Here is a 26661-nt window from a genome sequence, read left to right on the forward strand (position 1 = left end):
CAAAAACAGCTTTAAAGCCCCCTGCTTCATGCTACCTGTCGAGGACCAAATGACAAACAGAGAAAGCATCTAGCAGCTGAAGGGCCACATATTTCCCTCGAGGGTGAGCGAAGAACAAAACAGAACTTAATAGAAAGTTAGTATCGTGGCAAGATTCATCAAACAATTGATTGCCAACACAACTGATTCAGCTCAGTTCAATTCACAGCATAGAGGCGAACCCCAACGATTTAATTTGAATACGCTATTAGGGACACTAACTGGTCACTTTTGGCTGGCATGTTGTGCTTGTGCTGCCACCTAGTGGTCACATCAATGCAGGTAGTCTTTACTGTGTACCAGCTGAGCTCTGCATCCATGCTCATTTTCCTTGAATAATATACTCAACCAGGAAGCAGAAATTATAGGTAAGTATTTATTGTTGCTGTTATTTGTATTATTATTGCTCTATATGTAACCCGTGCATTCGTATATTACGGTGTTTCATATTTCACCCACCAAAAAAGTACCAAAAATAAATTTAAAAAAATTAAAAAGAAGAAAACAAAACTCTGCGTCAGCCTGGCACAGATCATCACCTATAAACGCTGGAAGCAAACGCGTTTTGCTTTTCCACGCGAGTATTTCAGCAGATCGAGCGCCCTTTTCCGCCGAATTATGCGTCTCGCCTCCTCGTCATGACAACTAGCAGTGAGACTGAAATATTGCGCGAGAGTCAATGAGACTGCGCTCAGAGAGAGAGCGAGAGAGGGAGATTGAAAAGCAGTGGGATCTCCTTCAGTGCGGGCTTCAAAAATAAATACCACTGCATCATCCTGATATTCACAGCCTTTCAGGTGTTGTTCCAAAAGCACCGGGCTGATCGGAAGGTGCGGGCTCTGTTTTCTCATTCCGAGCTTTCTCTCCTTAGCATCAGAGACCAAGTGAAGAGAGAGAGAGAGAGAGAGAGAGAGAGAGAGAGAGAGCACCACGCAAGCGCGCGAAGAAGAGATTGGACACCTGATTTCGGTGGGGTGTCTTCGCTGAAGCGCTGTTTCGTGTTTTAAGTCAGTCAACCTGTAATCTTTTTTTTTTTTCTTTAAAGGGGGCCGTTCGGCACAGCGGGGGCGCACACCGCGGATTATTATCAGCGCGGGCAAATGGGGGGAGAGAAAGAGGACAGATCGCTGCGTTGACTTTTGAAGCGACGCGCGAGTCCTGACGCTATAGCGTTACGCATTTATTTTCCTGTGAGTTCATTTTCCCCCCTCTCTCGTTCTCCCTCTCTCCTTCCCGTGTTTGGGTCGCACTCGCTGCTGCGTCTCCGCCTGATTAAAAAAAAGAAGAAAAGAAAAAGTCAAATATTCCGTGGAGAAGGAAACATAGCAGGGGTGTTGTCAGAGAGGGATGAGAGGAGGAGGAGGAGGAGGGGGCCAGTATGAGGTGTGCTTTTTTTTGGAAAAGCCGGAGAAAGACGGACACCGAGAAGGTGTGCTGATGTGCGGAAGCCTGCGACTGCGTTGCTCTCCTGAGAAATAATTGCGAGCCGGGGAGAAATGGCCTAGTTAGGAGATCATCGACACGCCGACGGAGGATAGAAAAGAAGAATCGTGCTTAGATGGACGGGCCATCATCACCATCATCATCCTCTTCTTCATCTTAATTCCGGTGCTTGCATCGCGTCTTTTAGGTAAGCCATATGTTCACCACCAGCACCCAAACGTGACTGGAGATTTGCTGTCTACCGCGGGCTTCATGTGTGCGCAATATGTTTGGTGACTTCGCACATTGCGCACGTTGCCCGTCCTGACGCACTGTCAATACTGAGGAATGAGATTCCCATGTAAAATCCTCGAGCCACTTTGTTGCTATAGCACACATTTTCTTCCTTTCAGTGGGAGCCTTCTATTGGCCTTGCCTGTTGATAAGCTGTGGCATCTTAACGCGATCGGTCCACTTTGCGTATCCAAGTGGTTTTAACCGCGCGGCTAGCGGGGAGATACGGCTGCGATTTAATTGGAGATCAGCTCATCACGCACGGGGACCGTCAATCAGACCGGCTTGCTATTCTCAGCCGGGGCTACCGATCCCGCTCGATTGTGGAGATATTGATTATTTTCTGATGACCCCCTTTTTTTTTTCATTACACTTATTGATGACAGCTTAATTATGCCTCTGTGCTGCAACGTAACTCATCTCAAGCACAGTGTGTGACAGGCCTTGAACTCAGAAGACGTCTCCTCTAATCAACAAATTCACAACAGCTCTGACACACACACACACACACACACACACACACACATGCAGTCAAAAAAGCCTGTGCCCTAGAAGATGCAGATAGGATTGTGAATTAAATGCACATGCTGATGATCCAGGGAAGGCTCCATTAATATTCAGCGGTGGTTGGGCAGTGCTCAGTTAATGGAAGACAACAGGACCTCTGTTCTGACAGGTCATGAGAAATGGTATATTTTCATTTTTAAAGGAGTGAATGTGTGTTGTTTTTTTCCTCTCTCTCTCTCTCTCTCTCTCTCACACACACACACACACACACACAGATATGGGGCCTGTAGCTACGGAGAAGTGACATTAGAAATCCATCAGAAAACCAATAAAGTGGTTTTGTAGACTTTTGAAGAATTTCGTATTACTCTTGTTGGCGTGCTGTTCAAATAGCTGTGATTGCTTTTCTTAGGCCGGCGTAACGTCAGCCTCGGCGCTGGCATTTTAGGAGGCTTACTCAAATACAGCAGAATGGAGCTGAAGACTGGGAAGCCTTGCCTGGGCTTCATCTTTTAGTGGGAATTTGTTTCACTACATATCAGACAAAATTAAAAATAAAAAAATAGCACGCTACAGTATGGCAGAATTGTAGCATGACCATTCTTCTTCATATACACCGCAGGTAATACGTGTGCTTCATCTGATTTTTTAATTTTTTTTTTAATCTTCAAGAACATACAGAGATTGCCACCATTCCCAGAGCACTACGTCCAATAAACTACAGTTAAGGGCCAATAAAGTTAATACTGTGGCAAGCTCGGTGTCAGTTGGTTTCTAGAGAGAAAATGGCCTAGAAGTGAAGATAAAAGGGACGAAAAGGAAAGAACGGCCGCTTAATGGATTGAATGAGAACACAAGGTGGGGGACTTACAATCTGGAACAAAACGTGTTAAGTCTTAATGTTTAATGAAGTATGTTTGGGTGAGGAAGGTGAAGTGCTCAGAAGTGTTCACTTTAATATTCTCTCTCCTCTCGTAAAGTCAGAGCTTTCTTGCAGCAGCACAGCTGTTGGGTTGTTTGTATAGGTGTATTTGTTTGTTTGGATGAGGCAGCCTTGTCGCATATCAGTGCTCGTTTCCATCATTATAGCCCAGAATTTTAAAGCAATATGATTTTAATTATTATTTTTCATACCTCTATTACTTTCAGGATATTGTCTTTTTTTTTTTTTTAGCTGAATTTCCTCATCAGTGCTTTCCTGTGTGACTGCAGCTAAGTGATGTCACTGCATGTCTTGAAATAACAGGTAGCATGTAGAACATGGCAGCTGGTGAACAGGCTCATGCACGTTAGCATCCTGACCTTGCAAGCTGTTCTATGGTTTATGGATTCATAACTGTAAGATTGAGGTAATAAGCGATGGTAAAATGAAGTGTCATTTGTTACTTCATGTTTGAGATTGGCACACACACACACACACACACACACACACACACACACACACACACACACACACACACACACACACACACACACACACACACACACAAGATTGCTTTCATCTGGCTGCACAAGACCAAAAGCCAACTGCATTTATATTTCTTTTTTTTTTCAGTTTGAACCTACATGTTACTCCATGTGTTATTGCACTGTGAGAGACAAGGCAGGCGTTTGTGATCACTGTCATTTGATTGTCTTTGATGACAGAGAAAACACACAAAAAAGGAAAACTATCAGGGACTAAGCCTTGGATGAGACAATTTTCTTCAAATACCTTCTGGGTTTACTTTTGTATTATTTGCTTGGAATGCTCAACACTATAATTCTCACTTTAGAGCCACTTTAGATTATTTTTGGTGTCAAAATTGTATTTTAGATTAACAATAGAAAAAAAAACATAAACTAGAGAACTAAAGACATTACACACTGGGGGAAAAGCCTTAATAAGGGGATACTTTGAAATAAGATACTTTGAATTGTGCAAAAATATTACATTTCCTAATGTTTTTCTATGTTCTCATATAATCCAGTTCAAAGTGCTCCAAGCTGACCTTGAAGAAGAGGTGGAAGAGATTTACACTTCCAAAACAAACAGTATGTTTTCAGGTTATGGCAAAGTCAGCATCGTGTTTTAATCCAGAGAAGGTTTGATCACTAGTGTGAACACTAGAGTTTGTTTCTGTTAGAAATACCCAACACAAAATAGCCTTCATTAGGGTAACGCACACCCAGTGCACTTAAACTGATTTTAATTGTGCAGAGTTAACATGCTCTTATTTTAATGTTCATATTTCCATGGATACTTCCTGGGTTTGACTCTCAGTCCTTTTTTTTTTCAGTTGTGAGTGAGTTCCACAACGAGAGTCTTCAGGGTTGTGCACTTAGAGAAAGTGTTTATCAAGAGTCCAAAAATTCCACAAAAGAGCCCTCATGCCGTTTACAATTGTACTGTGTGGGACTGACCTGAGCCCTTAGAGATTTATCAAGAACATTCTTCACAAGTCTGTTATTTTTGTTGTTCTGAACTTTGGGATTAGATGTAACCCATAGTCACTGCTGCAGTACACTTAATACCACTGACTAGCTGTCCATAAAGCTGCACATAGGACATCACTTCTTAAATTTGGAGTCTTTAACACTCTAATGGTGGGTTTTTAAAAAAATTGAACAATAAAAATCCGGACAAAACAGCACTAAAACCCATCTGCAGCTCGTTTATATTTGAATTGTGGGAGCTGTTGCTATCCGCTCATCGTATCCCGTACCTTAGCCAAGTGTCTTTAACCCTTCTTGATATAAAACATTGACTGTATGCTGGGTTTAAACCTGTAGCTGCTGTAATGGAGGCTCGGAGATTTTAATTTCTGCCCGAAGATGTCGAGTCAGAGGAAAGGGAGGTTAAAATGACCCAGCTCTCAGTCATATCACGACCACAGAGAGGAGAAGCTGTAGAATAGCTTGACCTGACCCATTATCTGTGAGCAAAGTAAAGCTGGAGAAAACGCCTGTGCAAATGCCATGGTAACCATCTTGTGCAACCTCCTTTGAAACAACATCACATAAGAGTGATCCATAAGATAAGCCAGGATAAGGGCCATCCTGTCTCGCGCGCTCCGAGAAGAATATCACGGCAAAACCCATTAAAATATGCACTAAGTTAATGCGTCTTTTTATTAGTGACACATGCAAAAGCCCAGTAAAAAGGGACACGTGACCTTTCCTGAAACACAAAGATCCACCTTTTAAATTCATCGCACGTGATCCATTAAGCAGCTGTAATATTTGATTAATTTTATTTTATTTATTTGTTTTTGCAGTGGTGTACAAACTCCAGCTGGCATTGAAATATGACATGTATTCTTAAAAAAATATTATAATAAATATTCCTGTCATGGTTATTATGGAGCTGTGGGCTGTGTTGACATGAATGAGACGCATTTGACATGATACTTTTTATTAGGGCGGCAGCCCATTTTGCTGTTATTTAAATGTCAGCATCTACATTTTTAGATGGGGATTTGATATCTGCTTTATGACACTGGCGAACGGTAGTCTCATCGGCTGAAGGACACTGACGACAAGTGTGAAATACAGCAGAACTGCAGGAACTGTAGATAACCACTTGCTTTCTGCCACTGCTGCAGGATTGAACTGTTGCTCGGTGTAAAGTACACAAGAGTGTGTGATTCATGTCAGCTGGTGCTTGGCAGTTCAATCACTGCTTTACAGGAGCCCAACAAATAAAGGTGAAGTCATAATTTGGGAAGTCAGTGAAAACTGATGCGGTGATTAAGAAGTCATTGTGTGTCCACTGTCCTTTTTGTCTCTATCACCAAATCAATATTTAAAGCTAAGCACAACGTAAGAACGTGGCCAACAGAAAGATGCTAGGTAATGTAAAACGCTCTCATTTAAAAATACAGAACAGCAATCATCAAACTCTGACCAGCGTTGAACAGCATACCGAATACTAGTGATGTTTAAAAATGTTTTTCAAAATTCGGACAAAAGCTGCAGACGTTCTGCATTCATTGCTGAAAAATATGAACCCCTGGGTGTGGATTTGATAAAAAGAGCAAGCTTTGAAGCATCACTTTAAGTGGCGAGCTTTAATGTGAAAATTGGAGCTTTTTCAAATTTTGTCTTCTTTTGAATCTTGGTCTCTCACCTAAAACATGCACTGTACACAACATTTAAATAACTGAACATTAAACTTGCTGCCCTGTGTAAAAATTGTCATCCCACAAGGATGATTTGTTGTGTTTTATTTATTATACATTAAGTCACTAGATGCTGTATCTTGCTCAACTTGGTGTAAAAACCCATGTTGGATGTGCAAAATACAGCCAAAATTCTATTTATGTACTCTGTTACACTTTGAGTTACTTTGTGTGTGTTTTTACTGAATATCTAGATTCGATTAGATCAGATGAAACTTTATTAATCCCTCGGGTGGGTTCCCCCCGGCATATTCAGTAAAAGGCGTTCCCTTACCAGGAATCAAACCCGGGCCGTGGCAGTGAGAGCGCCGAATCCCAACCACTAGACCACCAGGGATCTACAGTGGCTATACATGAAATTTCAGTGTTTCCTAAATACAGTTCCTCAGCATGTCACCTGTTGGAGAAGCTGCTCTGCTGACTTGCTACACATGCTAGGAATTCTACAGTACATAGTGATTTATGGGTAATTCAGCTTCATGTAAACACCTAAATCTGCATCATATTACACCATCCATATTTTCACCTGATCATCTGTATCTCCAGAGCGTGCTACTGCTTTCTACAAGCCACCCTCTATGGCGCTTGCATTGTGACCATTGTTTTACCAGAAGAACAAAGGCTGACCTTGACGATCATTTTCAGTTGAACGGAATATTCTGCTTGCATTACTAATCTTAGGACTTCCTCAACAACTGAAAATAAATTCAGCAAAAGTACAGAATAACAAGACACGGCTCAGGACACTTGAAATGATTGAACATCGAGGACCACTGTGGTAGCATAGGGAGTTCAGATGCACCCTTACAGTATGTCAGGTAGTTCAGTCAAATACTTACATCAAAGGATTCAGGGCAGTTTATTAGAAACAGCAGTCCACGTGAACTGTGTGTGTTATTCTGCTAATGATGGCGAAGCCAAGTGGCATGGCGGAGTCTCTGGTGTGCAAACTATGAAAGGAGAGAACTGAAAAATCTCAAGAGCAGATCAAATTTAGTAAACAACAATCTTCATCCAGTTAACTACTCGTATTCTCCTCATTTTTATTTTAATTTTTAAAGTCAGTACCAGCATTGAAACCCAGATTGCCCCTACCCCCATCTTTTATTCAGCTGACCTCACAGCAGTACCTTTGGAGTACAGGAAACCTCTCAACACTTTTGGGCATACAAATCATTCCAGCAGAATACATCACATACAGCAAGTCTCAGTGCTTTATGTAAGCTAACCCAGAAGATCATGACTGCAGCCATCCCATCTGTTAAGAGTACACCTTCCAGTGAACGTGACAGTCAGTGTTTAACTTTCTGTAGCTGTTTTGCGTCGTGTCACCTTAAATAGCACAGAGCGTATTTACTATGAATGATGCCCCATTGTAAGACGATGAAGCAGGCCCGCTTTCCATGCTGCTGAACTCCGTGGGACCGGCTGCACAACTTATAGACGATTGTCCTGCCCATTATCGTGCTCACTGATGATCAGATATAATGCACCTGCTCTCTCACGCATATATCGTGTGATGTTTTTTTGCTTTTTTTTTTTTAGTTTTCTATTGTAAATCTATTTTAAAATCTGTCACATTTCCAATATGATGCACATCTACATTACCAAATAATAGCTGCTCTTTAATGGATGAGTTTAAAATGGCTGTAGACAAGTTATTATAATATTGATGCGCTCTGGGTATCCATCGATTTATGCCAGAGTGTAATAACACTTGTTTTACAGTGTTGCATCTCAGACAGTATTACAGATTCCCCTGGCAGCAAGTTTTCATGAAATATAGATGTAAAACATATGATAATGGCTTCCTGAAGATCAAAAGAAAAGCATATTTCTTGCAGCCGTCACCGATTGGTCTTGTGCATTACTGATAATGATTCCTCAATATGTTGAAGTCCAGATTGCACAATCTGGATTTATCTTTCAGTGTCTGGTCATTGTTACGGTGCTATTTTGAGGGCAGCAAAAGATTTGCGGGCAATTTGCAAAACCCACTGTGACTTTTATTGCAGCAAAGCCACAGGAGTAATATATTTACTAATGAATTTAGCTTTGACAGCAGTCTTTCACCAAAAACCCCTCCGCTAAACAAGATAATGGTAATTAATGGGAGATCTTTCCCTTCAGATCGTTTTTAATTTTGGCTCAGAAGCATTGGCTCTATATTTAGTTGTTTGAGGAGGAGCTGCTAAGGACCGGTGTACATTTTCAACTCCTCGGCAAGGTGACCTCCTGCTGTTCTGTGAAAAAACCTACTTGTGCCATGTGCAGTATGGAAGCAGATCGTGATTGTGCCTGATCATAAAAAGCAGATTTTTGTTTGGATCCTTATGTGAGTTGTTTGCTTGCTCTTTTAATTCACAACATTTTCCCTTTCAGTTACTTAAGTTACATTAAGCCTTATACAGTGAAAGCACTTGGTTAAAAGCAGAGACAGCTTTCATAGCTATGATTGTTATTTCAGTTTTTATTTAAGTCTAAGGGTGGATAAATGAAGGTTAAAAAAGTGAAGATCTTTCAACTACGTTATGAGTGTCAATATTGCATAGCTTGTCCACCAGAGGGCACTATGCAAATTCACTGTTCGCAACAAGTGTTTCCTACAAACACAGCAGTTGGGCAGAGCCTAGTGTAAATGAGTAATTAAATAACTACATGTAACACAGATTTGTTGTGTTTATGTTTTGTGTGTCTGAAAAAGGAATTATCAGGAAATATCGGTACTGTTGTTCGTCCTAAAAGTCCTATATCAGTCAAACAATCAGAATATACAAGAACCTTATTTAGCAGATACACAGTCCACCTAATATCAGTTTCCATGCCAACTCATCCAATTAGATGAGTGTATTTTTAATTCCTTTGAGGTAAATGTATTTTATTGTATGTATTTTAACTTTTCAGACTTTTCTGAAGAGTATGAAAATGCTACGTATTACTGCGGAAGGTGATATTTATGGTTTTCAATGCCATTTTCCCTTTTCGGTGTAATAAAGGGTAAGAAAAAAACAACCCGAAAGACTCAATTTGTTATTCTTGGGATCCCTTGCTGATATTGCAGGAGTAGCTGCATTCACACTTATAGAGCTCGCCTGGTTTAATTTTCAGAGGAAAAAGGCTGCCGCGTTGCCAAAGAGGAGAAAACGCTACGCAGGTTATCCAATCCAGCCTTGTTTTAAAAAACATTTTAATTATTCATTTGTTTGGATGTGCAGAACACAACTGGACTACAGTGCATTACCACAGCAGTTAGGGAGATGGGTTTCAGCAGCGCTGAAAGACTCCAACAACACAAACAAGAACATGCGAACAGAATGAATGCCATGTACTTAAAAACACAAGACAGTCATTGAATTCCAAACAGAGAGACAGTAACACGCTGGTGTAATTGCATCAAATGTTTCAAAGCATCTGAGCAACTAAACAAGCACCTTTGCTGGTGTAAAGACTTATTCAGTATTGAATCAAAAGGTTTATTGATGCTCATGGTTTTGGATTTGAATTGGTTACAAAATTACCGTGTATTATCCATTTCAAAATATATGTTTTTGCACCTATAGTATTATAAATTGTGTTGTGTGTAAGTAAAATCTTGCTCATGCTGAACTCTTTACCACTACTTTATTAAGAAGTTATCCGCCCAGTTGCAATACAATGCTGTTATCAGATGTTGGCCCAACATACATATTACAAGTAAGCAGGCTCCCACTATTACCTATAAATAAGCCCAGACGTTATCTGCTCATCTATTGTAATCAATAATTTATGAAAGATTATGAAGGAGACATAGTGGTTGTATGATGTTTGTGGGAATGCTATTGTAAGCTAGAGAAAAGAGCTTTTTAACCTGTACTTTACAATGTCAAAAAAATCCCTAAAGCTAATCAAGTACTTTTGGTACCTGAACCTAAACAAGCATTGTGTGGAAACCAAAGCAAATCGGGTAAAAAAAAAAAGGAAAAAAAGGAAAAAAAGATTTGAAACAAAAAATAATAGATTTTGCTAAATCAAAGTTTAAATTTGACATGGTAACATTTCTTCATAAAACTATGTCTGCTGTTGTGGTCTTTTCTTTTCATTCTCACTTTAACAGGAGCCTCTGTGCACAGCGTTACATCTACTTATCACCCCGTCTTAGCATTACAGCTCAATTTTCCTGCTTTTCCAGTTGCACTTCGTGTTATGTCTTCCAATACACCTCTGGTTCTCTCCAAATACACACTGCATTCTCAGCATATGTGATCTCTGTAGCATAGCTTTTTTTTTTTTAACTGACATGGTTTTACACAAGTAAGAACCGCACAATCTCCTAATGCTCCTTATGTGTATTATTTCCCCTTGGGAGTGTAACTAAATTTCAAATTGTAACACCCATTACAAAATATCATTTTAAATCCATAATAAAGAAAAACCTAATCACATTTTTGTTGTAATGTTCAAAACATAAGTGGCTAGACTTTGATTATATGATAGTAAAAAGGCAAGGCCATGCTTGTTACTGGGACAACACAGATTGCAGTAATAGTTCAATTAAGCATACGCTCAGTTCACATTAAGGTGATTTAACCCAGCAGGGGTATGTTTAGTTAGACCGGGGACAGTTTACATAGACAAGGAATTACCGAGAAATGTCAGGCCTGACCTCTTGTTGTTGTTTCTTTGAGCGAGGTCTCATTATTCGCAAGGTTACCTGAAAGCATTCAATCAAAAAAGACGAGGGCTTTTGGTACTACAGCTCCATTTTGTCGGCCTTGCAAACACACCATGAGGGAATTCTTGTCAAATCCTTCCTAACCCTCTTGACAAAAAGAACATGTTTAAGCAAAAGCATAAATGACTAGTGTCTGGAGTGCTGGTGTTATTACCAGGTTATCCCCATATCCCGCTGTCACACATACAGTAGACCACTGTTGATGTGACATGTTTAACATCTTAATACAGGGCTGTGTTTAATTGACTGAAAACAATTATGATCGGTGAAAAACATTTTCTTTCATTCTTTTCAACATGGGCTTCTCTGTAGTTTGATATTAATTCTTTAAAATAATATTCAAAACTCATTAAAACTTTACAGACTAGTCTATCTAAGAGTCAAACAGAACTGTGGCTGCTTGGTAAATTTGAATATTAACGCTTAGTCCTTACAAGAAAAATTTAAGTTTACTTGCATATTAAACTGACCAATGCTCTAAAGTAAATAAGAACATTTTAAAAATGTGCAATAACATACTGTTCTGGTTCAGATAAGTCAAGATTGTTGCCTCCTAGAAAGAGATTTTTCTCTCTTTTCGTCCATGGCTTATAAAATCACAGTTAACAACCATGCTACTTCTCCTTTGACACTACTGAAATTGAATTGGTTTGAAATGAGCTGCGAGGGAAACTTCATGGCAGAATGGCCATTTGAAAATATAAACAGCGCAGGCAGAAAAGTACTGACGAGTGACGTGTTATGAAGGTAGACCGCCATGTGTAAAGTGAAATGAAGCAATGACTGTGATGTAAAAGTGCTGGCCTTTGGCTTTAGGGACATTTGAGGTCCCCAGTAGGTTTGTACAGCAACAGGGTTTGTATCACTGTTTTAGATGTGTAAATCCTTGGTTAGATACAATAGAGGAAACCAGACCAGACGGAAACTATTCAACCTATGCTGAGAGTATAATTCGTTCATAGCTATGGTTCGACATGCTGTCTTCATAAACTATCAGTGTGATTTAAGACCAGGAGGAAGAGCTCTAACATGACAGCCAGCAAACCACTCTACCCTTACTACCAGCACCTGCCTGTATTGTGGCCATGGCTGATTTTACCTTTCCACCATTCTCCTCACATTATTTCCCAAGCCTTCCCCTTTGTGCTAACTTTGGCTTCATATCTTGTTCTTTCCATCTTTATTCCTTGGGATATTTTTCTTGTGCTATTATTATTATTTCCCTTTCTCCGTTTTGTTGGCAGAAAAACTATCACATCATCTGGAATCCCTTTAAGAAAGAACAGATTGTTTTTTATTATTTTATTTAAGTTGATGCTCTTAATCCAGTGAACAATGTTTTTAAGATAAAAACAGCTAATAACTATAAGACCTTTAATATTTTAATTCAGATTAGTTTTGTAATTGATATATATATATTTTTTTTTATTTTAAAAAACAACTGGGAAGCCTGCAAAGTTAGTATTTAGTACCATCCTTTTGGCAAGCACTACGCTTGTCAGTAGCAAGACTTGCAGTTCACCCTTTTATACCTACTTACGCTAATATTCCCGAGACTTTGTGCATATTTATAATCACAGTTGTCATACGCATGGAAAACCTTCAACTTATTTGGTATTTTTTAGGTAGTCCGTTGTGGATTTTGAGTTAGGATTTTGAGTTGTTGTGTATTCAGCCTTTTGACAGACACTGACTTGCTTGGTATTTAACTGAGCCTGTGCTTCCGTCTACTAGTGAAATGTTCTTGGTTTCACTGGCTGCAACACAAGCCCAAAGCATGATCGATCCATTCCCGTGTGGAACATTTGGTGAGCTGTTCTTTTCATGACATTTTGCACCCTTCCTTCTCCTGCAGGAATGGTTTTCTACTGATGAATGTTCCATAAAGGTCATGCTTGTGCAGGTGTTGCTGCACAGTAGAACAGTGCACCACCACTCCAGAGCCAGCTAAACCTCCCTAAAGGTCTTCTTTGAGCCAAATAGGGGTTTTGATTTGCCTTTCTAGCAATCCAATGAGCAGCCAACTCAACTTCCTATTTCAGTTAACTTCTATTTCTTAATAAATCTTCAGTGGGAAGAGCTTCCTAAAAATGCAGTGCTATTTTGTTTTCACATTCCCATCTCAAGTATGAGAGGGAACCGCTTAGAGGTGCACAGCTGCTGATTGTTGGGACAAGATTTGAGGAGTATTTCTAAAGCTTTGAAAATGGGATCACCTGGCCTTTCTTACTAATGACTAGTGATATATCATAGACTGAACAAGCTAAGTGAGGTCTTATGTTTCTCTTACTTTGCCCTCCTTTGCCTTTTTTCAAGCAGAAATTGTGTAAAATTGTACGAAACAAAAGTGTTATTTGACGGTAGGGCTGTCCAAAAATAGACACTCAGATACTAATTGAAATAATAATTGAAACAAAAAATTTATATTGGACCACTGATGCCAACAACAAGACACGTAGCCCCTCCCCTCACTAGCTGCCAAGTAATCGACCTTCATAACAAGAGGCCAGTAAAACTTTGATTTCAGTAACACTGAACAAGTACTAAACATTTATCATAACTGCGGAGTACACATGTAAGCGTTAGCTGTTTAACTGTTAGCAATTTACTCGATAGCCACATTATCCCTGTTTTAAGTTACCACTGAGGCAGTGGCTTTATAAAAAACAATAATATCAATGCAGGCAGCCAACGTTATCAGCCAACTGTACCCACCTGTAACCTTTTTTTGTTTTGTATTATTGTTTGTTGCAGACAACTTCAAAATAGCGTTGCTATTGATGGTGTTGTTTAATCTTCTGTTTCTTTTAAATCCTCTTCATTTTTGTAATTTTTTGCCTGTGCGATTGAAAACACTATGGAGGACTGAAGTGTCCTAGTTATCTGTATCGGGTTTGAAATGCTAACACCAAGTAAGGAGCAGATAGAAGAGAACCTGGAAGTCTGGAGGTATGTCAGTGCATACCTCCACACTCCCATGTAATCTTACATGTCTGTGAATCAGAGGGCGACAGGTGGAAAGGTCAAGAGTGAGATGTTAGTGGCATGCTGTGATGTATCAGGTTGAATGCAGCCTGAGATGGTTTGGACATGTCCAGGAGGGATAATGAATATATTAGACAAAGGATGTTGAATATATGAATATGAAAACAGATTAAACACAAAAACATAGGAACAAAAGAAATGTTTCACAAGATAGTGTAGGGCTGTTCGATATAACGATATATATCGGATGACGATGTAAAAACGTCTATCGTTTCATTTTACGCTATCGTTTGTTTCGTGGTGTCACAAAATAAACTGTTTACGGCAATATTTTTTCATTGTTTTGATGGTCGCTGTAGTGGCTATATTAATTTCTTAAAGTTCTATCTTTCTCTTATATTTAATATAACCACACTACGGACGGGCAAGCGCCTGTTTTTATGCGTTGTGGTGAGCAACAACGACGGTAACACCATCGCGTGTCCGCTTGTTTATGTTCCACATCAACCTTTCACAATAAAGCTCAAGATCCTGTTGAGACTTTTCAAAATAAACTGAATCACGTGAAAGAGCAGATTATTTACAGATGAGAAGTAAAAAAGAGCCGCCAGGTGCTAAAGGGTTAGGGCAGGGGTGTCAAACTCAAATACGCAGTGGGCCAAAATTCAAAATGGAACAAAGTCGCGGGCTAACATTAATATTTATTGAAAAAAAAAATCTTCCTCCAGATATAAGAATGAATCTTTTCTTATGGACTCAAACAAGTTTAGCTGAAAAACTGAATATGGAACAAGCAAAGCTTAATACTAAACAATATATATATTAGCTGTATAATACCAGCAGGCCAGCTCTAATAGTAATTTGATATGGCTTCGCAGGCCAAATGTAATTAGGCCAAACTTGGCCCACAGGCCAGAGTTTGACACCTATGGGTTAGGGGTTAGGGTTAGAAACCTTAGACTCAAACGTTAGAACAGGCTTTTCCCTGCAGCACGCCGAGTAATAAATACTCACAAAGAAAACAGCGGCTGTTACAACTTATGTCTAAAAAGTGACATAGTTTCATGCATCTGTTAAAACACTCAACTCCAGCTACATGACGCGCAGCTGGAAACACTTCCCGCAAGTCGAGCTGCCCGAGATTCACAGAATTTACAGAAAATGTTACATTTTTGTGATTTATATCGTTATCGGGACGATAGAATTCTTATATCGGGATATGAGATTTTGGCCATATCGCACAGCAGATTGAGATTTAGTTTCTTTTTAGCAAAGCTTATAGTTAGGGCTCAATCAGGTAACACTGAATCCTTCCTGGCTTTACATGATGCACTGAGGATTTTTCTTCACTCATCTGTTTTCTTTTCCTGTGTGCTTATGTAGAACTACTACATTTAATCATTACCAATAATTTAAATTTAACATTTATTTTTTATAGTTTGTCTCTTGTCCTGCCCACACTGCCTCCCCCCCCAACTGGTCATGCTCAGAAGCCTGCTCCTTCCTCGGTGTGGTTCTTCTGAAGGTTTCTTCCTGTTAAAAGGGAGTTTTTCCTTTCCACTGTGACCAAGTGCCTGCTCAAAGTGGTTGTCCGATTGCTGGGTTTTTCCTCTCCAACATTGTGCTTTATATTGTAAGATAAGATTGTCTTTATCTTACAATATAAAGCACCTTAAGGTGACAGTTGTTGTCATTTGGTGCTATACAAAGGAAATTGAATTAAATTAAATCAAGTGCAATTGATACAATATGTAATATGTATTTGGATACAATATAAATACGTATTCAAAATATTAAACAGTGAGTTTGGAATATTATTCTCATGTAATGTTATTTTTATAATTGTTATATTATTAGTGATTTGTATGGGCTTTGATGGCAGTTTGTTTTACCAACTTGCTACGCATTCCATCCAGACATTCACCAAGTAAAAGGAAAGGGATTTGCCTGTCAGTTGGATGTGGATGTCACAGAGGGTGATGAATTAGTCAGACGTGCACGTTGCCAGTAAAATGTTCTTAACACACCCACATCAAGAGCATGAGACAACCATTTGCAGCATTTTTATTGGGAGTCAGATGCTTTGGGAAATAATAAAATGGGTTGTAGCTTGTCGGTCTATAAACTAGAGGCTGACACATTACATGAACATTCAATGATCACATTTTAATTTGGTCAAAGTAATTGCAGGCCCATTCAGAGTTTGATAAAGTTTGAGCTTCTTGTTTTGCTACTCTGAAGTTGTTTTCTTACTTTGCTCCAGTAGAATCAAGACGAAAGCTGATTGTAGATTTGTTTTGTTTTGTTTTGTTCTTTTTTTGGGGGGGGGGGGGGGGGGGGGGGGGTAGCATTGAACATGCATGCCCAGAGGAATGCAGGATAGTTAATTCAATTTCATTCTTAACATCTTGTAAATTTGATCCCTCTAGACACATTTTCTTTTGCACTGTTTTCAAACTTGCGACTGTATTTTTTTTTTCTGAGCTTGAAAACGATCGTCTTTCTCATCTCCAGGCACCATGTGTCAGCAAGATCGGACAGTCATTTTTAACATGGTTAAGCGGCCTTCTCTATTTAACTTAGTTCGCCATTCTGTTCTTGAATAAGCTTTAAGCCTGAGGCAAAGCAGCTGTCAGACTGCTCCTTCAAACTGTGTGTATCGCCCACAGACACTTATACACATGCTAACACAGCTAGCATTTCACCTAGATCATCGCTAATTAGTGTGTCACCAGATTGTGCTCACTACTTGGCCTCAATTTGGCACATTCTCCCCCAAACACACTTAAAAAAAAAGCGGATAAATAAAAAGTAACAGCCCCTAGAGGCAACAGCGTTCTACTATAACACATTTCTAAAGTTACGCTGCCAGTTGATGTCAAGATATCATTCTCTGTTTGATTGTTTATTTTGTTGTGTTTGTAGATCTGTAAGATAAATGGATTTCCATGTGATCCACATGTGTTAAGCGGATAGAGAAACTGTTGTTACCAACAGCAACATATTGATTTTTTGGTCCAGCGGTGACAGAGGGCCTGTTGTCTACCATCTCCTATCTGCTCCGACTGCCTGCTGCTTGATGATCCTCACCGCAGCTTTAATAACCCGCATCATTAAGGCCCCTTTAATTGACTTCTCCTTGATCATTTGTCAACATTTTCTTTCATCTTAACCTGTGTTTTCCTATTATTTATCAGGATTAGTCCATGAAGAAAAATAGAGGTGTTTAATTTGTGATCTAAAGGGCTATATTGAGCTTGGCCGTTCTTTGCCTGTCAGGATTTGTCCAGAAAGCCTTATTGCCTTTTGAAATGGATGCTTGCAGCTTGGTTTGATTACAATAAGTGTAAAGTGATATTTCCTTGAGGATATCCCTCTGATTTTTCTGGCTGCAGTGAGATGATGATGGGAGTGTAGTGGCAGATGGAGCGGCCATGGTATCTGATTGAGCTGCTGTTGGAGTCTGGAGAGCTTATGGTAAATGGAATAAATTTTAGGATGAAGTTCAAAGCCTCCATCAGCACTAACAATGCAGCAGTTCTCCGCAATTATGTGGTCGCTATAAAAATTAACACCGTGACAAAAACTTACAACCTAAAATATTTCTCTGACAGATTAACCTTTGTTTGGATCTTGCTCTCTAGACCAGATTTGTTACAGAGTGATTTAGTTTGAAATCATGGCAGACTTTCTATGAAAACATGTGCACAAAAGCTTAAGGGGAAATTAATTTACATGGCATTTATTTCCCACTTATGTTCATATGTTTCAGTCAATGACAGTGATGCTAAGGCATTATAGCAACTGACTATAAAAATTTTGTGCCTGCTGTAATGAACGCAAAAACAAAGTGCTTTTTTCAGAAGTTGCTACAATGTCATTTTCTCTTAGGGTTCTGCTTGAGGAAATGCCATCTGATTATTAAAAATGAAGGGTTGATCCCCTTGGCAGCATGAGAATACTCAGGATTGGCACGGTTGCAAAGTTGGTGTGATCTGCTCCTTAATCATCGCCAGGTGCTTGCTCATGGGATGCCACCATTGGGGTTTTTACCTTGCATCATTAAGAGCATTGAGATGGCTTTTTTCTGTGAACCAATGCTATATAAATAGAAGTTGAAAAATACAGCTGAATTGTCTTTGCTCAAATCTTCATATTGGCTGATAAGGCTGTAGTTCAGGTGGTAGAGCAGGTCAGCCACTAACTAGAAGGGTGGTGGTTCGATCCCAGGCTATTCCAGTCTGCATGCCAAATATCCTTAGGCAAGATACTAACCCCATGTTGCTCTCTGATGCATCTATCGGAGTATGAACGTTAGATAGAGCACTTAAGAGCTTATAAGAAGTGATTGGGTGAATGAGTTAGTTGTATAAAGCGCTTTGAGTGCTCAGACAGAGTAGCAAAGTACTATATAAGAACCAGTCCATTTACCACTCCATCCAGAAGAGGGACATGTGTTTGCTGAAGTTTAGAGTCAGCAAAGTAAAGCAACCTTTGTTGTTTTCTTGCTAGCAAGCTAGCTATCCACACCTGCTTCAGAGCAACGGTCATCCTACAGGAAATACTTGCCAAAAGTGTTGCAACTATTGGTTGCCCAAATTCTTTTTGAAAGTGAATGCCTGTGGCTACAAGTGTCTTTTATTTTCATTGCTGAGATGGCATTAAATATTGAGCCTGCTAGCTACATCGAGAACTTCCTAGCTTGCAAAGCTTCTCCGAGTGAGGCTTGTTTTTCCTTTTTTTGCAGTCTTTATAATGATTTCAAGTTAGTTGTGATAGGCAGGGGTGGAAACATGATTCATCTTACAACAGCTGCTAAGACCAACTTCATAGATGGTTCTGTAGAACAAACCTGAAGAGATCTGTGGCTCATTCTTTCTTTCTGTCACTAACCGGAGTTGGAATCTAGGTTAACTGGTAAATTGAAAGTGTACCAATACTATTTTGGTATTTGGCACATCTAAAAATATTATTCTGGATATTGTCTATTACCATTGTAAATATTAATACGTTTAAGAAGATGAAGAGAAAAAGAAGATTTTAGGATTAATACATTAAATTAAAGCATTTCACCACCAACTGTTTTTTAAAAAACAAAAACAGCCTGGGCATGACCCTTCTGTGTAGAGTTTGCATGTGAGTGTGTGGTTGACTGCCTCTCTGGGGTAACCCTGTGATGTAATGTCAACCTGTCCTGCCGCTCAGTTCAGCTGGGATAGACTGCAGCACCAAGAGGGCTTTAAATTGGATAAGCGGTTAAGAAAATCGATTGATAGTTGGGTCTCTAAGCAGATGAATCACACGTAATTGTAGATGACAAGAACAGCATAAAACTCACCTGTAATGACCTTTAAAAAATGGACTAACATCTTCAGTAATGAATTATCAAATCAAATGAATCTTTCTACTGGTGACTTTTAAAAAGCCACCATTAGAAAAGAGAGAGATGGAACGTCCTGGAAGAGCGAGAGCTGCAACTTCCAGGAAGTTGCAACTCTTTTTTCCCTCATAGTCTATTTACCCTGAATTACCCTGTGCACCCTGGCAAGCTGTACACAGAGGAACTGGAGTGGATTTGGGGTAGCTTCAGGACTGCATGTGAAAAGGGGATAAGGCTCTTTGGCTGAACCTACATATGCAGTCTGACAAGTCTAATCTTCTAGCCTCTCAATTCATCAACAAGACAACTTATTCTTCCCCGGTCAATTTAAGGTTAAAGACAACATTAAGCAATCGAATCATCTGGTTTTATCAGAAAAGAACAAGAACCATGGGGAGGCAGACAGCATGCATGAGTCACCTGCTTTCTTACCTTACATCATGCCAATGCGTTCCCACTTAAACCTAGTTCCCAAGATATAAAGATATATCTTATATAAGAAATACTTTGTAATTACTTAAACAGTTTTGTGTATATCTTTTTCCCAGCGCGGTGAAGGTTTTCTTGGGTTACATGTGCAAGATCTTTAAGTGCACAGGCTTTAGCATTGTAGCTTGGGTTTAGTCGAGTTCTACTTCCTTTAACCCTTTAAAGCCAAGCACAGAGCCAAGTCTGCCAGAGCTTATCTTTACATTATTACATGGTGTAGTGGCATATTTGGAGCATTTCAAGTTGCTATCCATCAATACAACCATTATGTCCCAAATTTTAATAATATGCATGCATTAATAAAACAGCTTTGTGTAAGCTATCTAATATTGGTAGAACCAAGCAAGTAATTAAATACTACAAATGTAGATTATTCAAGCCTAGATTACCACTTAAATTCCCAAAGCAGTTTCCCAAAATCTCTAAGAAAAGAGCTGGTATATGTAGCATGCTGCTAACTCGCAAAGATGGTGTTGAAGGGAATAAACAAAAGCCTCACTTCTGCGAAAAATGACTTCTCTTTCTCATCAAATAATGGTGCATTTAAAAAAAAAAGACAACAGATTGCTGTATCTACATATTGCTGGATGCAAGTGAAGACAACACACAGCCACCAGAGGTTCATTTTCTAAGCACAGAGACAGTAGATAAGAGAATAGAAAGTTTAGTCAAAAACTCAGCACTCTGTTTCTGGCTTGCTAAGCTGCTTGTCATCCACAGATGTTGACTAGCAGAGCAGAGCAGCTTGACAGCTGAAGTAGTGTATGTAGTTTTAACAGTCAAAGTGGAAACAAAGCAATAAAAAATCCCAAGGCAAGCATTTTCCTCAAACACCACCATTCAGCGAAAGTTTTCACAAACCACTCGGACCATTTCGTTAAAACATACCCATAAAAGAGTCCCACTGGCAGGGAGGCATTACCTTCTCAAATAGCTTCAGCTGACAGGACTACCTATTATATAAAACAGAAGAGAAAACAGCTTACATCAGCCTGGTGATTTGTGTGTCAGTTTATCTCATTTTATGCGTGGAGATGCGCGGTCGATGCCGTTCCAGCTCACGGATGGTTGACACGAACAGATGTTAGATGTTAGGGTACTACCATTTCCAAGCCACATGTGAGACATGTACTTACAGTAGTCTCTTCTTGCATGCAACATCTGATGCCTCATTGGATTTTACACATCTGTGTGCATATGTGTGCATATTATTGCTAGCACGTGCAGAGAGGCAAGATAGTATATAAAGAACAATCTGGCGGGCTGCTAACATTTGACCCACCTATGCAATCCTTCCCAGAAAGGACATACCTCTGTGTGCATCCTTGCTGGGCATACTAAGAGGTGCTCTGACCTTGGGCTTGTGCTATATGTTAAGTTACATTTACCGACAGAATGCAAACACAGATGGCTGTTCAAAAATCAAGATGTGTAGACAAATATAGAAAATGTAAGCAATGAGCAGTGACAGCATCTGTTGTGTAATCAGACCCTATTTAAAGTTGCAACCTTTACAAAGGCGTTCTTTACAGTGTGCATACATATTTATTTGTGTGAGCCAGTGTATGTGTAGTACTTCAGTTTCTGTCTGCATTTTGTTTTATTCTCTTGGTCTCACTAACTTCAAATATTACTGATCATTTGTACAGTAGTTTGAGACCAGTTGTCAGGATTTCCTTTTTGTTTCTGTGTTTTCTGAAGCTTGATTTGTTTGTTTGAAGCCATCTTTTTGCATCTCCCTGCAGTTTTAAAGCAAATTAAATGGAAAACTCGACTGGGTTTGTACATCAAAGTCTGTTTTGAGGTCTTAGTGACTAGAACTACATATGTGCAAAAAAGCTTCTAAACCATTTGTAGTTTCACAGAAGTCTGACAGCTTGCCTTAACCGAGTTACTGTTAGTTGGAAATAAGATTACATATATTAAAATATACATTGTGGCGTTTTAGAATTAGAAAGAGGTGAACTCACTGAACCTCAGAAGGCTGTTCCTCACCCCTGCTTCAGCATTGACTTTACTACTTCACTTACTGCCAGCATTGCTCATCTAAGACATCAGCCACACTGGACTAGAGACCAGTTGGCAACCTCCTGACAACTTCTGGTTGCTAGGGAAAAATGAGTATTCCACAACTGGTTGGCAAGTAAAATAATTCACAAAAAGGGCTCTGCACCTAAAATCTCTTTGTCATTGTTCAGTCTCTGGCATATTTCTGCCTTCGCCTGTAATTTGCATGGAAATTGTTTGTAAGAACTTGCTAACTAACCACTGAGCTAGCTCCTAGCAAAATAAGAAAAGCAGTTATGACCACTGCAGTTATTAGCCAATAGTAATCTCTCCATCTAAAAAGAAAGGACAGATGTTTGTGAATATTTAAAAAGTTTTTTATCCATTATGAAGGGGGTTCAGCTAGCTTTAGAAGTGGCAGGCACGTCTCTAAGAGACAGGTAGAAGTGCGGTGTCAAACCTTATCCTCTAAATAAGAAAAAAAAGACTAAATAAAATGATACACTGTTCCTTTAAGTGTGCTTTGCTTAGTCAAAAATGCTAATACCAAAATGAGATGAGCAATTTGGGGAATGAACACGTCTCATCCATTTCTCAGTTACTCCACAACTTTAGTGGCTTCTCCAACCACGCAGTCTTACCCCATCACAATGAGTCTTTCCAGCACAATTTAGAGTCATGTACTGTGTATAATTCACATTAATCTTTTTCTAAGTTGGATTTTCAGCTTGACTATGTCTGCACACCAACTTTTCTGATGAGGATTCAGGGTGTCCTTACAAATCATACCTCCTCCATGATATGCCGTAATAAGGCTTTAATCAAGTGGATATTTTTTCCACACAGCTTCTCCTTATTTTGTCATTATGTACATTACTAACTTTAAACATCCTATGACATTGCACCCTGTCTCTGTGCTATATTTAACTATCAATCCCTGTGCCTGCTGACTGGCAGTAGAGTGTGGATACTGTCAGGTTGTGGGCGGAGGGATGAGGTGGCGTTCAACCAACAGTTAGCACCACATAAAGCCTTTATCACACCTAAACGGCTCTGTCTCCCAAAGCCACAGTGAGATAAGCACTGCCCATTCATCTGTAATGATGTGGAAGCAAGAAGGAACTGAACTTGTGAGAAAAAGGCTAACTCTGACACATGGCTGAAAAGGGTGGATGGCCAGTGGGGTTTGTTCATGCTTTAAAATCATGCTTTAGCCTGTGTTTACTTTTTTGTTATTTATTAGCTTATCATACAATTATTAGTTTTAGGTTTCAAAGTCCTGTGATTATTGGGAAGATGAAAACATAAAGTGTGGCAGCATTACACAATAGTGATTGAAAATGTTCCCTTTGGTATGAAATTTAAATGTTTTTGAAGCCACGTTGGTTGAATATTCTCAGAAATAACCCTGGCTTCACATGCTCATTATAAACTTCTGTTTTCAAAAACCCAAGGTTCGGAGTTTCATAGCATTTTAGAGTTCAAGTTTAAAATATTTCTAGTATTTCTGAAAGCATGTGAGAGCAGCAAAGTGGTGTAACTCTTGTGTAAATATCCTAAAAATAATGTTACTTTCTCAATTTGCGTTTGATTCACATGTCCTGTCTAACGTATGTTAACAGTCACGTAACTTAACGGTCACCGAACGAGTCAACGAGTCGCCACCAAATACAGAATGAAGAATTTGAAAAGGTGCCGCTAATTTATGTAACACAAATTCGCAACGGTGAATGTCATTGCACTTTATACTGTTAACAAAAGACTTTAGAATATGACAGACAAAAACCTCGCAGTTCCCACTGAGCAAGCACTTGGAAACAGTGAGGAGAAAACTTCCTTTTGACATGATGAAAACCCTGAGAGAATTCTAAATACAGCCTAAATCCATTAGGGAGCCATCGCACAACATGTAGCAACTGCCAAGATAATTCTGAGACTTTTCAGAGTCTATTCAGATGACACAACATAAGGTGCACTCTACACACAGTATTCTCCAATCTTATTAGCAAAGTGGTAAAAATGCAGCCTTAAAATATAAGGAAAGGGTTTAAATAGATGTTAGCCAAATGTTTATTAAGTTTAAATAGGTGACTAACATGACAGTTTCGTTCGGTGCTTAATGATTTTCATCCTGACTAGAATTATTAAATGTTGAGCTAGCATGATAACATTTTATAAACACTTATTCTAATACAGAACATGAATTGTATAGCCATGCTAGCTGCTAGCAGTGTGTTGAGCTAAGTCATGCTAATGTGTAGAAAATACAGTCGTTATTATAGCAAACATACTTGATTACTGTGATACCATAGACTGGCTAAATAGCTCTGACTTAAATACAAATGACGCACTGTATAATATCTGGTTTAAGTTCGGTGAGATAGTTAGCACAAGAGTGCATCCTTCTGTCCTGCTGTGTCTCTTGCAGCTTTATAAAACAGCCTGACCTGACAGAGCTTTTATTCACATGTCTTTACTCAAACCTGCGACCTGTCTGTGTCTTCCAGGTTTAATTGGTATCCCAGCTGCAGCTCTGGACCCTTCAGGAGCTCCAAAGAGGAAGACATATGAGACCACAGAGTCTACTGGAGAATGCTGTCTGGCCCTCAACCTCACCATGGCGCTCTAGGAACACCGTTAACCTGCCCCCTTCCACCAATCCTCTTTTTGCCTTTGTCATCCCCCATATCCCACTGAGTTTGTGATCCCTTTCTGCTCCCAGCTGAAGTCCCTTTGATATGAGTACAAGAGCTTTTATTTTGGACATGTTGTTTTTTCCATTCAGCGCTGCCAGCCACCAGGGCTATGGCGGCAAGCATCACTATTCTACTCAGCAGGTTGCTAATCACTGTCTGGTGTGGCTCTTGGGACTAGTGCTGCACCTGACGATTTCCTCGTGTCAACGAGTTGACCTGAAACACCCCATAGTATCCACGAGTTACGGAAAGGTCCGTGGTATCAGGAAAGAGCTCAACAATGAAATCTTGGGCCCAGTGGAACAGTATTTAGGTGTGCCATATGCCACCGCACCTATTGGCGAGAGGCGCTTCCAGCCTCCTGAAGCCCCAGGTTCCTGGCAAGAGATTCGCAATGCCACTCATTTTGCGCCTGTGTGTCCTCAGAATGTGCACGGGGTGCTTCCTGAGATCATGTTACCAGTGTGGTTCACAGACAACCTGGATGCTGCAGCCACCTATGTTCAGAACCAGAGTGAGGACTGCCTTTACCTCAACATTTATGTCCCCACTGAAGATGGTGAGTCCGTAATGTGAGGCGTAGCTTGTATTACATGCAAGTGGAAAGTCTTGCATTGAGTGTCTCTGTCGGCGAATTCTCGTTAATAATTTGCACCAGTTTGTGTCACAACTGTATCACAGAGAAAGAACAGATTGTACTTTTCTTGTCATTTTCACATTTTATACTGAGTGTAAGTACTCCATGAAATAGTGTCAGTTTGATAAATTTATCTGGATCGTATTCAGAGGAAGATAAGCCAAAAGACAATCAGGAGATTTCCAAAGAAGGTCTGTTTAAATTACTATTGATTGGGCCTAATTGTTTAGAAATGTTAATGCTGCAACAAAGTTATATGTTTTAGTTTTATTGCTCATGTGCAACTCATTTTAACATGGATGGATGGATATCATTAGACTTTTAAAAATGAAAGCAAAAACATTTTAGCTGCTTATTATGCTATTTTTAACAGCACTGTGTTGTAATATCCTTTAGCTTGACTGGTGCTCATTTGTTTCCAGCCATTTTCTTAACATAGGGTCACAGCTGTCGTGGGGTGAGAGGAGGGTATCACCCTGGAGTGTTCACCAGTCCATCACATGGCTAACGCAAACAGACAGATTCATATCTTCACCACTTAAACTAAATGCATGTGTTTGGAGTGTGGGAGGAAACCCATTATGCACAAGGAAACCATACAAACTCTACAGTCTAAAAACTTTTATGAAAACTTAGCGTTTGTTTGTTTTTTTTCCATTTAGTTTTTGACAAACTTGTAAGTGTAGAGCAATGTTGCTAAGAGAATCAAACCAAAGAATCCCCTGTAGCCACACAGCTGTCCTTCACACTATGACTTTATACCATTCAAGTGTTTTCAGAGGAAGGTAACTCTCTTCTTCTACCAACTCTTCACCAGCAATTATGACTATGACAGTACTGTCAATACTGTTAGCAGTGCTTTTTCAATAATGAATTCCTACTTATCAAAGTCACACCCAGTGTGGTTGCAACATAACATAATGTGACATCACATCACATCAAATGACACTGTTGCAACCATTTCCACAGTGGTTGAAACCATGTGCAGTGAACTTGCAGTCTTGTTAGCTTTCAAATGGTTATTTCAAAGACAAGGACCAGGTCCGCCACATCTCAACCTGTGTTAAGATGGTGATAAAACATCAGTAAGACAGAGTCAGTCTGCTCTTAGTTTGTAACATGCCAGAACCTCATGAATTTGAATTAAAAATTCAGAAATACACGAATAGTGACATAATTACTGCAGGATAACAATTTAACTGCAAAATGACCTTGCATTTTATATGTTTACAACCCCACAGATCAAGCCGAGTACGCTGTTGCAAAGAGACACAAATGAGTTGCGCTCATCGGCGCAGAGTAACTCAGAATGATTGCAACGTGTTCTCAACCAG

The 26661-nt window shown here is 39.6% G+C and overlaps 1 protein-coding gene across 2 annotated transcripts in view; it reads left to right on the top strand.

Moving 5' to 3' along the window:
- Positions 1-776: 776 nt before the first annotated feature.
- nlgn2b (neuroligin 2b) overlaps positions 777-26661 on the top strand; it is a 63073-nt gene continuing 37188 nt past the window's right edge. For both annotated transcript variants that reach the window (XM_026181505.1, XM_026181506.1), the window contains exons 1-2: positions 777-1669; positions 24502-25249. In XM_026181505.1, coding sequence (XP_026037290.1) covers positions 24733-25249 — 517 coding nt within the window. In that variant the 5' untranslated portion in view covers positions 777-1669; positions 24502-24732. The remainder of the gene's footprint in view (positions 1670-24501; positions 25250-26661) is intronic.

The sequence above is a fragment of the Astatotilapia calliptera genome, chromosome 10, assembly GCF_900246225.1.
Source record: "Astatotilapia calliptera chromosome 10, fAstCal1.2, whole genome shotgun sequence".
NCBI classification, from domain to species: domain Eukaryota; kingdom Metazoa; phylum Chordata; class Actinopteri; order Cichliformes; family Cichlidae; genus Astatotilapia; species Astatotilapia calliptera.